This window comes from Idiotropiscis lumnitzeri, chromosome 2, assembly GCF_059441095.1.
Source record: "Idiotropiscis lumnitzeri isolate Australia: NSW breed Sydney's pygmy pipehorse chromosome 2, RoL_Ilum_1.0, whole genome shotgun sequence".
In the NCBI taxonomy this organism is placed as follows: domain Eukaryota; kingdom Metazoa; phylum Chordata; class Actinopteri; order Syngnathiformes; family Syngnathidae; genus Idiotropiscis; species Idiotropiscis lumnitzeri.
This window is the reverse complement of record NC_142392.1, coordinates 6,353,471-6,370,058: the sequence shown is the minus strand read 5'-3', so window position 1 is coordinate 6,370,058 and position 16,588 is coordinate 6,353,471. Positions and strand designations below refer to the sequence as shown.

At 40.2% G+C, this 16,588-nt stretch overlaps 1 protein-coding gene across 2 annotated transcripts in view; it reads right to left on the bottom strand.

Annotated features, from left to right (window-relative positions):
* Positions 1-16,588, bottom strand: part of tafa5a (TAFA chemokine like family member 5a) — an 88,209-nt gene that overhangs the window by 25,711 nt on the left and 45,910 nt on the right. For both annotated transcript variants that reach the window (XM_088289055.1, XM_088289056.1), the window contains exon 2: positions 5,861-6,010. In XM_088289055.1, the coding sequence (XP_088145181.1) occupies positions 5,861-6,010 (150 nt within the window). The remainder of the gene's footprint in view (positions 1-5,860; positions 6,011-16,588) is intronic.

Below are 16,588 nucleotides of genomic sequence, written 5' to 3'. Positions count from 1 at the left end.
AAAAAAACTAAAAAAAAAAAAAAAACCTGCAGCTGTAATACTTCAAGACGAGTGCCTGAAGGCTCATTTAAAAGCAACACGTGGCGTCAATTTAGCGAGCAAACGCGACTCTTCATGGACACTCGTGTGCTGGGTTAAAACGTCACCTGAGCGACTTTGCATTCAATCAACGCCGTTCCCCTTTTTTTTTTTTTTTTTGGCATAATTTACCTGCAAGGCCCTCAAGGATCCCCCCATAGTGTCCGCCGGAATATTCAGTGAGCTTTTGTTCTCATTCAAGATGGATTCATGAAAATCAAACGCACGCCGGCTGGATTTATGGAGGCGAAGACGGCCGGAGAGAAAGCGGTCCCATTTAAATAAATAAATAAATAAATAATTAGATAAATAGATAGATAGATAAATAAAAAAAACTAAAATAAAATAAATGAATCAATAAATACATAAATAAATTAATTAATTAAAAAAATTAATTAATTAATTAAAAAATAAATAAATAAATAGACAGATAGATAGAAAGATAAATTAAATTAAAAAAAATGATAGATAAATAAATACATAAATAAATAAATTAATTAATTAAAAAATAAATTAATTAATTAAAAATACATAAATAAAAATAGATAGCTAGATAGATGGAAAGATAAATTAAATAAAAAAATAATAAAAAATATATAGATAAATAAATGTAAAAAATAATAGCAAATAAATATATAAATTATTTAAAAAAATAATTAGTTAATTAAAAAGTAAATAAATAAAAAAAATATATTAACAGAAGATAAAGGAAGCCAAAAAATATTTACACTTAGGATGCGTTTGGGATTCCAAAGTGCATCGTCATCATTGACAGCATTGTTCAATAAATGCAAGTCGCAATTTTGGTGCGCAAGTTGGTAGCAAACAAATCCGAAATTTGAGCTCGCTTATTACGGAATTCAGCAGGGAGAAAGATGGCTCGCAGATGGGAAAGTTACAATAAACGACGGCGCGTTATTTCTATGCTAATGTGCGGCGCGCAGCACAAGCAGCCTTTTGTTATATTTTCATGCTTGTCATAATCCAAAACACAAACCATCTCCGTGTTTTTCTTTGCATCTGTGTAAACCCACAAAGAAACTATTTTCATAGCAGCCACTCTACAGGGACAGAAAGAGCGAGAGCGAGCGAGAGAGAGAGAGATCCGCGTTCATATTAGCACAATGCAAACAAATAGAAATAGGAAATAGCGACGCTCATTTGGGAGTGTGGTTTGTTCTCTCATTCTCTCTCAAAGCCACTTCCAAACTCGGCTACAAGCTCACTCAATCATAAATTATTTCCCCACAAACACTCTTTTTAACATTCCGGATGTCTCCGTTTTGTTTTTAAACCAATAAAAGAAGCGAGCTGTCAAATAAGCTTTCAAAATTAATACTCACCTCATGAATATGAATTGCGAAGAAAAAAAAAAAAGGGGGTTTGACAAACGCAACATTTACTTTTTTTAGATGAAAATGTCCATCACGGGAGTGACTGTAAAAGATGATTTATACAAACGCCGCATGCCACCTTAAAATATGCAGTTTATTATACAAACATTTTAGATAGCGGGGAAGGGCAACTTGAATGGAATTTAAAAATTTTTTTTTTACTCAGCACTACTGGGAGGCCACATAGATTGCGCAATTCCGAACTGGACAAAACTGTCATTTTAAGTGAGAACAAAAATATGCCCATATTTTTATGTATTATTATTATTATTATTATTATTATTAATAATGCAAAAGGTAATATAATTTATAATAATTATAATAATAATATATTATTATTATTATTATTATTATTATTATTGTTATTACTAATGATAATAATAATAATAATAATAATAATGCAATAGTTAATATAATTTATAATAATGCAATAGTTAATATAATTTATAATAATTATAATAATATATTATTTTTATTTTTATTAATATTATTATTATTATTATTATTATTATTATTCAGAACCAATTCAGCAAACTCCTCATTTAGGTTGAGCAACTCACCTGCAGTGCAGGTCGTCAAAATTTGCCGCCACCGTATCCATGTTTTTGTTTCCATTCCGGAACTCCTCATGCGCTTCAAACGAACTGTCAACGGTTCGTGTGAAAACAAAACAATTGCCGACGGTGCACTTTTGCGATTGATTGCTGACGCCACTTGCCCATCACACGCAAAAGTCACAAATAAAGTCCAAGTCCCGTTTATGATAAATAATTTTTTCTGACTAGTCATCGGCAAACACGATTTGCGACATAATGTATGAGAAAATTTCCCATTAGTGTAAGTGATGTTTTGCTCTTCCATCAATTTGCAGCCGAAAACGGAGTTACTTTCTCCCTAATGTCATCACGTTACCTCGCGCTTTATGCTTGTTTTATTATCTCCTTCTCCCCCAAATAGCTCCTTCATCTCAACTCTAAATGGCAGATACAATCACAGACGCAACAAGCAACCTCACGCTGATATAATAAGAGTGAGATTGCTTCATTTTATAAACATATTGGTGGCAAATTGTGTGTGGGTAGGGAGGAGACGGGGGTAAAAATCAGTTTTTTTTTTTTTTGCTCGATGATTAATTAGAAGGATGGAAAAGGGGGGGAAAAAAAAAGCAGACGCGGATTAAAGCGAATCATGCACGCTAACACCAGAAAGCAATCGAGCGTGCGTTTGAAAGAGGAAAATGCAATCACACTGCAAATGAAAGATTATCTCATTCCTCTAGGTTGAACATAAAAGCAACGCGGCATTGTGAACGGGCGCTTTTTCCGAGAAGACGACAAAGATATTGAGGCGGTTTACAAAAAAAAAAAAAAAATTCATTAATAAAAAAAGATGCCATGTGATTTGTGTCGCGCTCCAAAACGGACCACCATCTCCCTGCCCCTCCGCAACTTTGCACCTCCCACCGTCATCAGTTTACACGTGACTATTATAAAAAAAAAATGAATAAATAAAAAAAAAAGGGGTCAAGAGACGCCACAAAGCAGAAAAAGCGAGTGTTTCTAGTCCTCCTCCCCCCGGAGGAGAATTTGCGTTCCGTGGTTAGCGGCTAGCTTGCTAACTGGCTTCTGGAGCTGACATGACATGTTTCCCCAACAGACGTCGGCCCCTCCCCCCTCACGATCGCAGCTCAAAGCCCAACGAGAGAGTCGTCCTGACGCGTGCCTGATTCACGGCCGACATGCCAGAGATGACGATGCCGCTTTTTCCAGCGCGTCTTAGCGTTTGCATGGAAATGAGCAACGCGGCCCTCGACACGTTTGGAGCGGAAAATCTTTGAACCGAAAGACTATCAATAATAGATGACATGCGATTCCTTTAGTTCCTTTGCCGAACGTTAAGACACTTTGGATATACTCTCCGCCCTTTTTGCAACATGGCGGCGGTCGCTTCGGAAGACAGTTGCGCTCTCAAAATAAAATATCTTGTGTCTATGTTGGTGGCTTGCCGTGACGCGACAGGCAGAATAATAAAATGCTCTTCCGCGACGCGACAGAAGGTGCAATTAATCTGCGATGGACTTTTGTCGTAGGGTTGCTGAACAATAGACGGCCGGGTGGCGGAATGCGGCCCAAACGGAAAATGATGAGCAATGCTTTTTGTGTTTGGGGGGGCTCGTCCCATTCGTCAGTCTAAAAAAAAAAAATTAATTAATAAATAAATTAATAAATTAATCCAGCGTGTCCTGTGGCTAAGGATGTTAAAAAATAAAATAAAATAACAAAAATAATGGGTTTGTGGAAGGTATTTTCTCTTTGCTTGGGTTGTCTTGTCGTAATTTAGCAGCGAGTGTTAGTCGACCTGAAAATGGCGTCGCAAGCATTTCTGCAATTAAATCCCTAATTTGGCCATTGTGGTTTGAAAAAAAATAAATAAATAAATAATTAAATAATTTTTTTGTTTTTAGATTTTCGAACCAGTTACGACTTTCTGTTGTGTTGATTTCGCAAAGCGCTGCCCCCTCACGAGTGAGTAGCCAATCACGAGCCGCGTTCATCACCTTCAGCGTAAGGTATTAACTCGTGATCTGATTGGCTATTGCAACTGTCTATCAACTGTAAAAGCCCCCTTGAGACGCAGGACAGACACCCGCACGATTATATATGAAGGCCTTGGACGAATAATGCGCCCTACTGGTAATATCATGAAATCTGCCCGGCAACACGAGCTTGCTGAATTCTGATTGGATCAAAACTTTAACCTAAAAATTCAACCCGAGGATATAAAATGACATCAATGTGAAAAATATGATCAAGATTTCTTGATTGCGTTAGACCAGCAAAGCCTGCTAGCTACCGTCCGCTTGTCTCATTCACTGCCATTGACGGCTAAAGACGTAATTTTTTTTTTTTTTTTTTTACTTGGCTGGTAGTAAATGAGTGAATAGCATGCCGACTTAGCCAGTTCCTCACTGTCTATTTTTTTTTTAATCGGCTTACTCGATCGGTTGAAAACTGGTGCAAGAGGCCTTCATCGATTGTAAACACAAATTGTCACCCGAATGACCTCACCATTAGCCGGCTTTTTTGTTTGCACAGAACCTTGCGTAATGGATGACACCATTCTGCTTTCATTTTAAAAAAAATTTTTATTTTTTTTCGGGGCGCGAGCACGCATGCAGCTGACATTCTCGCGCCGGCTCTTCAGAGCTTCCTTTTTCTTTTGTTACATCTCAGCGGTGCCGCCAAAGCCTCAGCCCTTACACAAAAGTCATCAAGCCAGCGCCGAGATAAAAAGAATCGGAGATTGCGCGTACGCGACGGCGTCTTCGGAAACTAAAAAAAAAGAAAATAAAACTCCACGGCGAAGCCGCGGTGACCCGGAAACGGCCGGACGGCGGCGATGGATTATCCCGAACAGGCCGTTGCGTCGTTACACGGATGCGCGAAGGACACAGACGAGAGGTGTCGGCAAAGGCGGACCTCAAGGACCCCGGTGGATTTGAACTGATTGAATTCCCATTTGCGGCATCCCGGGTCATCGGCGGCGCCACTCATTCTCGCTCACTTTCCAACTCGGAACAAAATAAGACGGCACTTGCGCAGATAAGCCGATTTGCATGGCAGTAATAGCAAGCCTTGGGATTTTTTTGAAATATCACCGGCAATAAAGTTTTTATTTCGACGGGAGGCAATATCGTCGCGCGGGAAATTGTAAATTACAACCATCCTCACAAAATGTGCACACAAAGTTTGGTTTTATGACTGCGATATATGCATGCATTTGATGTTGTTGTTGTTGTTTTTTTTCTGGACAAGTGATCAATACGAGGAAGTAGAATGTAGAAACAATGATTAAGCCAAAATGGCAAGAAGAGATAAAATTCCACCCACTGCTTTCTTGCTGAGGGAAGCATCGCGCAAAGAAAAAAAAAAAAAAAAAAAAGCTGAGTCACAGTTTTATTCGACAGGCTTGTACTTGGAATGAATGTTTGTTGGATCAGTTCTAAGTACAAAAAGTCACATGACGCAAGCAGAACGACAGCATATCTCATAATTACGCTCCCAAAAAAAAAAAAAACTCAAGTGATTTTTTTTTGTTGTTTTTTTTTTAACTTGATGCAATTGAACGACAAAACGTAAAGGAGCGAGCTATGCAAATGTCATGATGGGTTGCAAAAGCTTTCGGAAGGTTAAAGAAAAAAAAAAAATCCAAAAATACATAAAATTCACAATATTGAGGGGGGAAATTTTAATAAATAAATAAATACATTTTATTGATTTATTGATTTATTTTTTTTAAAGAAAAAATGCTCAATCCACCTGTAATCCAAACGTGACGAGCCCGAGCACTTGCCAAAACGTCGCTCAGAACAAAACTCCAAGCCTTACCGTCCACGCAGGCGGGTCTGGCTCTCGTAGTTCCCGCGATCTGGCCCTTCTTGCAGGCGCAGCGGGCCGTCTGCCTGGCGATGGTCCGCCGCGGTTGGCTGCTGTCCCTATCCAGCGTCACAATTTCACATGTCCCCGCTGCCAGCTGGCCTGCGAATGACAATAAACGGCAGGGAGCGAGGTCAGACACACGCAGGCGGACACAAGGAACCGATACAGCAATCTGCTTCGCCGCCATCCCGTGACACCTTCTGTCACGTCACTCGGACTGTTTGGGAAGTCTGCGCCGGTAGCGAGGCACTAGTCCACTCTTGTCATGTAGCGCGCACACAAAATCATGGCTGAATGATGTGAGAGTGAATCCTTTTTTCCAAATTGACTCATTCACAACTACGTATTTAGCCGTCAATGGGAGTCAACAAGTTAAAGACCAGCTACTCGTCTACACTTTGTCTTCAGTAGCAACCCCGTTCGCTGTACACGCAGAAATAATTAATCGAGACAATTTTTTCCACGACTAGTTGGGACAAAGCATAGTAACGTGGATTTTTGCGCCAAGCGGGCTTCGTACGTAGCCGTATTCATTTTGCTAGCTTGTGGGTTTAATACTAGCGTAATGCAACCAAGACGGCTAGGATCTTAACAGAGAAAATGTCAGTCACTTTTCAAAATAGAAACATTTTCAGCCTCCAACAGTAAATAAATCTATGTGGCCACTGAACTAGTGCACAGTTTTGCCTCACTAGTAACATGATGTTGTCCAACTAGTATGCCAAATAGTCTAATAGTCCCGCTACCTAGCTAGCATCTTAACGGAGAAAATGTCAGTCACAAAATAGAATAATTTTCAGCCTCGAATAGTAAATAAATCAATGTGGCCACTGAACTAGTACACATTTTTGCCTCACTAGTAACATGAACTAGTATGCAAAATAGTCTAATAGTCCCGCAACCAAATTCAACTAGTTAACATTTCGATCTTCCCTTGCCGCACTATAACTGCTACTAGTACTGAAGCCAAACACAAGTCGACATCAAGTCATTCTAGTGGCGTTCTGAATATCCCTCCAAGTGAGGACCGAGAGGTACTAGTGCACCTTGAGCTGGATATCAAGGTGGGGGAATAAATGCTCAAATGACTTTCCATAGCTTCATCCAATCAGTAGCATCTCTTTGAAGGTAATGCAGCCATTAGGCGGGAAGGAAACGCATGAATACTGATGAACTTTGTAATTGCACTGGAGCCCGCCCCGTCTCACACACACACACACACACACACACGCACGTCATATATTCAATCAGGTGACCTTTGGCTCTGTAGCCGAAGCCCTTGCTGCTGACAAATTAACCTTTGTCTGTGTATGCAAGCCTCAAGGCCCCATGCCTGGAGAGGCTTATCAGGACCTAATTGTGATTGGCAAGAGAGCGGAAGTTGTGATTAAATCTGGACTTGAGTCGCCGGCACTCGGCCGCTCGGCTTAATGAACTGAGCCGCGAGGGGTCAACACCTGGGGTAATGAGCATCCGTCAGGATTCACGCGCACGGAGGGAGCGCCGGCAAACACCCCCGACCGTGTCCGTTGCCTAAAGTGGAAACTTTCTCCAATTAGGCTTCGCTTGCTACTTTTAATCACGTTTAAGTGCTCACATGGTTTTCAACCGGATTCTAACACGCAGCCAAGCTTTTTTTTTTTTTTTTTTTTTTTTTTTTTTACGGAATTGTTCAAAACGCGAGCGGCCGTCGTGTTTGTGAGCGTTGCTCAACGGCGTCTTTCTACCTCGTGTACCCGTAAGTATCGATATCAAAAAGCCTTTTGTTGTTCAGGTGCCGCAACAGAAAAAATATATATATTAGCATAAAAGTCATTGTGGTGCTTCATGTTTATTTATACACTAACATGCTTTTTATTTATTAATATTTTTTTATTTTATTATTCTTACTTTTTTTATTTATTTTTATTTTTTTATTTCTATTGATTTTTTTTTTTTTCCCCCTGTTCTACAGCTGATTACTCAAGAATGGAAAACAAGTTATTTTCGGTTCTTTCTATTACCACAGCACAATATTTTGAGATCAGTCAAAAACCCTCTCGAACGGCTGGTGACGAATTAACTCTGGAAATGCCAGAGCGAGCAGAGAAAAATCGTACAGAGTGGACATTGACTCCAACACGATGATGGAAAATGTCAAGTCAAATTATCCTCTAAATCCTTTAATCGCAGAAGAGCGTGAGCTTGCGCTTGCTAGCGAGCCAAAACTAAATACAACCTTGAGAAAGGGCCAAATAATTTGATTGATAGCGCGCCGTCCATGTTTAGTCAAAAAAAAAAAAATGAAATTCCACACAAAATCAATCAAGTTTGAATAATCGGGTTAATTAATTCTCATTCGCTACCATTGACGGATTTAGACGTCAAAAAGTAGATTCATTTTCCCCCGGACTGTCTGAATGAATTCATCGTGATTTCAGCAACCGATATTTTCTCCAATTCACCGCCCATCCGTACTCGATCCTATCTAAGGAATTCTAACAAATGGTCACGCTGTTGCGTCTCGCGGCAGGTAGCGTGAAACAGACGAGCGCGCGCACCAAGCGCCGATCTATAAATACGACTGCGCCGACGACGAAGGGAAAGACTTGTGAGGAATATGCAGATCACCGTTGCGAGTGAGCGCCAGATCACTTTGTTCAATAATGCATGTCAACAAAATCAAATGTGTCACGTCGCGGTAGATCAAGACGCCATCTCCACCTTCATCGGCCCCCCTCTTCCGCCGTCGTGCCATCCTGTTAACTTCACGTCCTCCTCCGCCTCCTTGTTGCAACTCCTCTGTCTTCTCAGCCTGATGGCGGATAATCACTTGTCATATCAGCCGCCTGTGCGCTTGGCGATGTTTTCCGCCGTTAGCGCCCGGCGACACTGCCCTCCCCGTGCCTCGGCATCGCCTCCGTCGACGCTCGACAGACGCGGCGAGCTCAAAAGGCCGCGGTGACACGGCTGTGTTGTTCGTCTTTTTTGAGTCGCAGGAACTCATTACTCACCCGCGTCTCAACACCGAGGGGCCTTGCGTCGGCGCTGTCGCCGCTCCGAAGCTAAATTAATATCCTCTTAATGCTGCATTGCACTTTGTCTTTCGTGAGTGCTTCTATGCGGGGATGAAAACAAATGTGCTCATTCTGATGCCAATACGGGAAGGTTGTGAGGAGACTTTCGGGAAAGTAAACAGTTTCATTCTAGTCGCTCTACTCATGAGTCCAACGTTGTTTTTGGAGCTATTAATCCTGACGTATTGTATGGGGCAAATTTGACGGCAATAAAATGACCTTAAAAGTCATTTTTTTATAGTTTCTACTGATGATCGTTTTGGCGCATTTTCTATTTAAATTTATTTTTAAAGTCCGTTTTTATTGTTTAGAAAAATAAAATGCTTTGTTAAAGGTTAGCTATAATTAGTTTTAGTATTAGTTTTAGTTTTATTACATTTTCTTAATAGTTGCCGAGTGCATCTTAAAAAAAATAAAGGGTCACTACGTATGAAGTAAATTATTATTACTAATAAAGTAAAGTGAAGTACAATCCCCCACCCCCCCAAAAAAAAATAAAAATCTGACCTTTTTTCTGCATGGCCGTGCATTTATATTGAAATAAATACATCCAAACAAAACCCCGAAAGCTCACATTAATTAAAAAAAAATAATAAAATGAAAATTTCACTCCAATTTTAGTGACTTTATAAACAAAATGTAATATAGTCAAGCGCACGTTTCCATAGCAACGCACAGCTGTTGATCATTCCAGAATCAGAACGGACAGAAGTCATCCAGTCCTCAGGGGGGAAAACAAACGGAATGAAATCGCGAATCTGACATGATGTGAAGAACGATTTTATTTTAAGGCCGAGAGGAGAAAGGCATTTGTGTTTAGTCATATCCGCCCAAACGCGCTTTTTCCGTGACACGCCTGTGTCACTCGTATTTGTCCATAAATCAAAGTAATGATGAAATCCCAAGCTGATGGTGGCCCTGGGTGGAAAGATTTAAGGATGGCCAGAGACACTGAAGCTCATGAGAGGTGATTTTTCACTTCAAAACAAACAACAGGAACCCAAACAAACAAAAAAGCGCTATTAAAAAAGATTTGGAACCAGTGGCTGTGCTGAAAGGGCAAGGTGAGCCATCGGGGGGAAAAAAAAAAAAAAAAGTTTGTCTTCCTCAACTTTGATTGAGCTGCGGCGCATTTTGGAAAAAAATTAACTCATCGCTATGGTAACAAAAGGAGACTTTTTGGTATCATGACAACACGACGCCCCTTCGACATGACACCTCATTTCATCCAAATAAATCAAACAAAAATCCCTCTCCTTCTCGGGTATCAATTTCTAGGATGCGCAAAAAATTTAAAACATTAAATAAATAAATAAAAAAAAATGTTGAATGTTTTTTATTTTCTAAATACTGTGGTTTTTCAAAGACATATATATTGTTGTAATGCTTTTGTTCACTTTAATTTAGAATTAAATGTATTTTTTTTTCTCCGATGAGGTGAGGTGACCAAAACACTCCATCTATCTGCTCCTGGTCCGGCCCCTCTGTCAAATTTTAGAACCCATTGTGGCCCGCCAAACGAAAAGTTTGCCCACCCCTGGACTAGAGCGTATAACGCAGTGGTGGTCGGTCAAGACCTTCAAGGCCTTCTCTGCTGGCCGAACATAATCAAGAAATCTAGTGTTGTATTTTTAGTGAGAGTTTTTATCCAATCAGAATTCAGCTAGCTCGTGTTGCCGGGCAGATTTCATAATACCGGGAACTATTCGTCCGAGGCCTTCGGATACAATCGAGCGGGCATCTCTTCTGTCGAAGTCAATCGGCTTTCAGATTTGATCGACAGTTGCGATAGCCAATCAGATCACGAGTTGATGACCGTAAGGCATCTGGCCTTACGCTGAAGGTGATGAACGAATCAAGTTTGGATTTAATTGCAGATACGCTTGCGAGGCCATTTTCAAGACGGACCTTTCAAGAGAAGCTCAGGCGTCCAACACTCGGTCGTACGATTCGAGTTGTGCCGCAACGGTGTCGCTGGCCACAAAGGTGCTAGCGGAATGCACGCGCTCTCAGAAATGAATCCGAAGCTGCGAGCGGCACGGCTATGATTTATCATCAACCTTTTTGTCGAGCAGTTGTCAGCTTGGCCGGCCAAATGGCTGATTAAAATGTATGTGCGGCCACCCTGGAGTGAAATGAACGGCGGCAGAAGATGGATTCATGTGGCAACGTCATGTTATTGACACCCCCCCCCCCCGCCCCATGCCTGATTATTTGGCCTCCCACTCCTCAGCACATTACAATTGCTCTGTCATAGGGCGGCCGTGTTGACAAATGGGCAGCGCGGCAGCAAAGCATTTGTTTTCACCGCGCCTCCCAAAGGTCTCGGGATGTCATCTCAGGACAAAAAAAATAAATAAATAAATAATAATATTCGCTTCTAAATCAAAGGTTTCATTTGAAAATATCCGTGTTTATTCGGAGGGATTTATTTCCTCTAGACGCGAAAATCATCCGAAATTGTTCAATTTGTCGCCACAGCTTGTGTGTGCCCAACGCGACCGTACGCCGATGGTAACATACGGACACGTGTAAACAGACGTCGGCGCCGTCAAAAGGCGCACGAAGAAAATGTCTTCCCCAAATAATCTCCACTTAACCCCAAAACACGACATGACAGCTTGATGTAGTTGGCATCTGTTGTGCTGGGGGAGGAGCGTGGAAACGTGAGGCATGAGCCCAAGCCAAGATGCTGCATCACTCCTGCGTTACTGCAGCTGCTCAAAAACGAGCGAGGAGCGTCTGGCGCCGACACTCAGAATCTTTTTTTTTTTTTTTTTTTAAACATTCAATTACGGCATTTAGTCCTACCTTGATGTCACACAGGTAATGCCTCAACATATATATTTTTTTTATTTATATATATATATATATATTTTTTTAATATATATTTTATATATATATATATATATATATATTTATATATATTTATTTTATATATTTATATATATATATATTTTTTATATATATTTTATATATATATATATATATATATTTTTTTTTTATATATATATTTTTTATATATATTTTATATATATATATATTTATTTTTATCCAATCAGAATTCAGCAAGCTTGTGTTGCCGGGCAGATTTCACAATGCCAGTAGCGCGCAATATTCTTTCCGAGGCCTTCGGATACAATCGTGCGCGCGTCTCTTCTGGCATAGCCAATGAGCTTTCAGAGTTGATTGGCAGTTGCAATAGCCAATCAGATCACGAGTTGATTACAATGAGCCTTCTCGCTGGCCTTACGCTGAAGGTGATGGGGTGCGCTTTACGAAATCAACACACCCGGAAGTCGTCACTGGCGACCGTTCGAAAACTAAAATATAGTTTTGCTTTTTTAAACCACAATGGCCGAAGGAGGGAATAGTGTGGATTTAATTGCAGATACGCTTGCGAGGACATTTTCAAGACGGAGCGTGGTCGTCCAACTCTCACTTAGTTCTGTCTACGTGTGTTTTTGTATATTATTTCTCCAGCCGTGGTGACATAAATGATGTAATTATGAGGCGCATTTATTCAAGTAGGACCAGTGTCCAAATTCCCGCGGCCTTCGGATCTCGCCTTCAAATCTGGCCTTGGTTGACGTTAATTTTACTTACAGTTGATGGAGTATTTATTTAATTTTAATCATCTTCATATTAAATAGTGCTGGATTTTTTTCACGCTTTGTGTTAGCGCTGAATGAAATCGGCGCCGTCCGTGACTTCTTTTTTTTTTCCATTTGTATTCCCGATCCAATCGACTATAATTGCTTCGCCACTCGGCTTTATTTGACTTTAAAAAAAAAAAAAAAAAAAACCTTCTTTATTCTTTTTGAAGCCTTCAAACTGTCGATTTTCGGGTGAAATTACCGCCGAATCGCTCTCCGGGTGATGAATCAAAGGTAAAGCTGATGTTTTATGACAGAGCATGAAAAAGATTTACCCACTTGCGCACTTTCGACCGCCTCATCCGTCACTTGGGCCTGCGATTTTGCGATTTAAACGTACCGATTGTCCATCACTTCCTTCCGCTATCTTGAACTTGCCTCTCGGACAGCAAAAAAAAAAAAAAAAAAAAAGGTTGGCGATGAGGTCGCAGAATCTTGGCCGGTGCGTTCGATTGCTGCTGGAAAGAAAGTAAGCTCATCTCAAAGTGCCTCGACTTAGAGCACACGTTCATTTTTTTTTTTTTTTTTCCCTCCGACGCTGATCGATTGACTGAAACGCCATCGTAAAGCCGGCCTTGGGATTATTAATACCCTGCCGCTGCGGCCGTGAGTCAGAGAAAGTTCTGGAGACAATCGTCACCGGGAGCGCGCTTTAATCACGGTGCGGGGGCGGGTTAGGAATGTGGGGGGGGGGGCGTTTTTTATTTTGATTCCTCGCAGCAAAGAGGTCCATCTATTTTCAGTCAGCAAACTTGTCCGAGCACTTCTTCGCCTCGTGGAGCCACTCTTGCGAAAATGATTTTTTTTTTTTCCCACCCCTCCTCCTCACGTCCGTCCAAAAGAGGGGGTGGGGGGGGGGGGAACCGCTCAGGAGCAGACACACTACAACATCAGCACATGCACTTACAAAATAAGCAGCGTATAAATGTCAAACACAGCCACATGATAGACTTTGCTCTTTCCTCTTCTCTGACTCATCCACATTCTCGCTGCTAAGCCGCCGTTGCTCGGCAACTGCCGCCACAACCAAACTTAAGGAAGCTTTTTCTTTCTTTCTTTCTTTCTTTTTTTTTTTTTTTTTTAATTTTTTGCTTCCTGCTCATTCCAGCAGGAGATGATGCACTTTTGCGTAAAGGAAGCCACTGTAAAAAAAAAAATAAAATAAATAAAATATCGTAACGGCAAATGTCAATTTTAGAATAAAATAAAAAAAAAAATAAAAAATAATATTTCTCCATTTTAATTATTAACCAGGTAAAAAAAAAAATATAAAAATATAATATGTATAAAAAATAACAAAAACGACACAAATGATCAATATTTGTGTCCAAAAACAATTTTTCAAACCATCCACAGCCATTTAAATTTCCCCAAATAATGATTCAAAAGTATGAATACCACTGTTTTGTCAGATATAAACTTCTAAAGATTACAAAATATAACAGAATGTAAAGGGCCGTTTTACGACGTGTGATCAAAAGTGGCATTTGTGATTACGTCGGCGCCATGCTCCTTGCATGTGTTTTCATTTTGCGTTTGTCTCTTTGGCTGCTACTTCTTTTTTATTTATTTCTTTATTTATTTAGTTGTTTTTTTTCGGTTGAACACAAGCAATCGCGTAGCTCAAGCACGGCAACACAAAGCAAAAAAAAAAAAATCTCCCTACCGTCCAACCATAGAATACGGGTCCGTTTTTTTCATTTATTTTTATTTTTTTTAATATATTTCATTTAACATTGATGAAACAAAAGCACCTGCACACAAATATGGCCCCTCGTGTCTGTGAACAGTATATCAAAACAATCTGATTGGATCTTTGTCAAATCTATGACATCATTGCGGCATAATTGCGTTTTTTGCGATATTGTAATGTTTACAGGCCAACATTTTCGAAGCGATTGAGAACCACGCTTGTTTCTCAGATACACCCAAAACAGACGTTTGAATTCCAGTGTTGTGTGACCTTGTGTTTAAAAAACAAAAAAACAAAAACGCACACGCGCAATGGCGTTGTCCCGCGGGACGCCCTCTTTCCGCCGCCGTTCCGGTGCTTTATAATCATGAACGCTGCTTAATAATTCCGGCGCACAAAACAATGAACGATCATCTATTAAAACCGCGAGAGAAAAGGGAGGGAAACAAATAACCCCCGGTAACCCCGCGTACGGATATGAACGCCACCTTACTGTCGCAATTAAGGCCCCCCCCCACCCTCCACCCTCCTCCGCCCCCCCCCCCCCCCCGAGGGAAACACATCGCAGCGGGGCAATGATAAGGCAAAGTCCTTAAACGCGCCTACGATTTTGCACACTAAAGACCTTGGAGTGAATGCAGGACATTCCATTCATATCTCTTTGCATCCTCCGGGGACCAAAACAGCATTTTAATAAGACTAGCCGGGCTTCAAAGTAGAAAGATCTATAATAAAGTACCGCTTTTTTTTCTTTTCTTATAATAAGCAACTGTAAAGGAGAGTTTCAAAGGGTTTAGTTTGAGGGATCGATTTGGGGCGAGGCCTTTATTTGTTTTATTTTATTATTATTATTATTATTATTATTTTAATATTATTTATTATTATTATTTTAATATTATTATCCCTTATTATTTTAATTGCATTATATTTATTATTATTATATATTTTCTATTATAATTTTAATATTTATTATTATTATTTTAATAATATTATTATATTTATTATTATATTTATTTATTTATTATTCTTTTTTTAATATTATTTATTATTATTATTATTTAATTATATTAGGATATTTATTATTATTATTTATTTAATTTTATTTATTAGATTTTTGGAATAAGCCTCAAACTTTTTATTCCAATTTCGGACATGCCGAGTGTGCGCGTGAGTCGCTTGGCGTGAGCCGTGGTTGACAGCAGCATCTGCGTTACAGATTTCTACTTCCAGGCTTCTATTTTTTTGGTTCGCGACAGAGATGAGCTCAACTGTTTATTTGTGAACTATAAAATCTAGAAATTGGGGATTAATTTTCTGTCCTCGTGGGGAAAAAAGAGGTTATTTGTCTTAATGGATGACGCACTCGGCGACTAATTAGGGCACGGGCCACTATTTGAGGAAATCCGGTATTTCACTCTGGCCTACTTCGCGGGATGGGGCCCGGCTTCTTCGGGAATTATTGCGAGAAGAATGTGGAAGGTGGGGGATGTACAGGAAACGTCACGCTCACCGACGCCGAAATAAGAAAGGGATTTATGTTGGTGCAGTCTGAGTGCCATGGAGACTTTAGAGACAGTGGCGCACCTCTTCAAAAATGCAACCGCAGCTTGAGGCCAGCACGCGCGATAACGTTTCTCGTGTAATTGTTGTTTACCATTCCCTGCTTTTGTGTGATTATATATATATTTTTTTGTGTAGCCAGAAGAACACTGCATATCCGGGAAGCATCCGGAACGCTTATTCTGTCCGACTGCAGAACAGTCACAGTCTGACCCACTTTATACAAATGTATTCGGATCACCTTCAGCTGTTTTAGAATCTCGTTTTTTACGCCAGAGAGTTGCTTTACCGGTAACTGTCAGAATTCTGCTTGTGCAAAATTAATAACGCACCATTTTCGGCTGATTAAAATTCGGTCCATACGTGATAGACTAGTACACGGATGGGATATAAACGCCGGGGGGGAAACATATATTTTTTTTAACACGTGCATTCATGTTTCACAAAATGTTTCCGGATGTTTTGCGTGGCTCAAATTTTCCGCAGGATTAATAGGCGGAGGCGAGTGAAAAAAAAAGTCTGTTCTGGTGAGTTGACTGAGATGCTGTTCAAAGGAGACGGCTGTCCAAAATAACTTGCAGATGAGGAGGGAGTAAGGATGGCGCTGTGGATGTTGAGGGAGAAGCTTTCGTGAGGGATTTGGGGCCAAACTCATTCACCGTCATCCCTGGGCGAATGAATGTACTTTTTGACGCATATATCCGTCAATGGG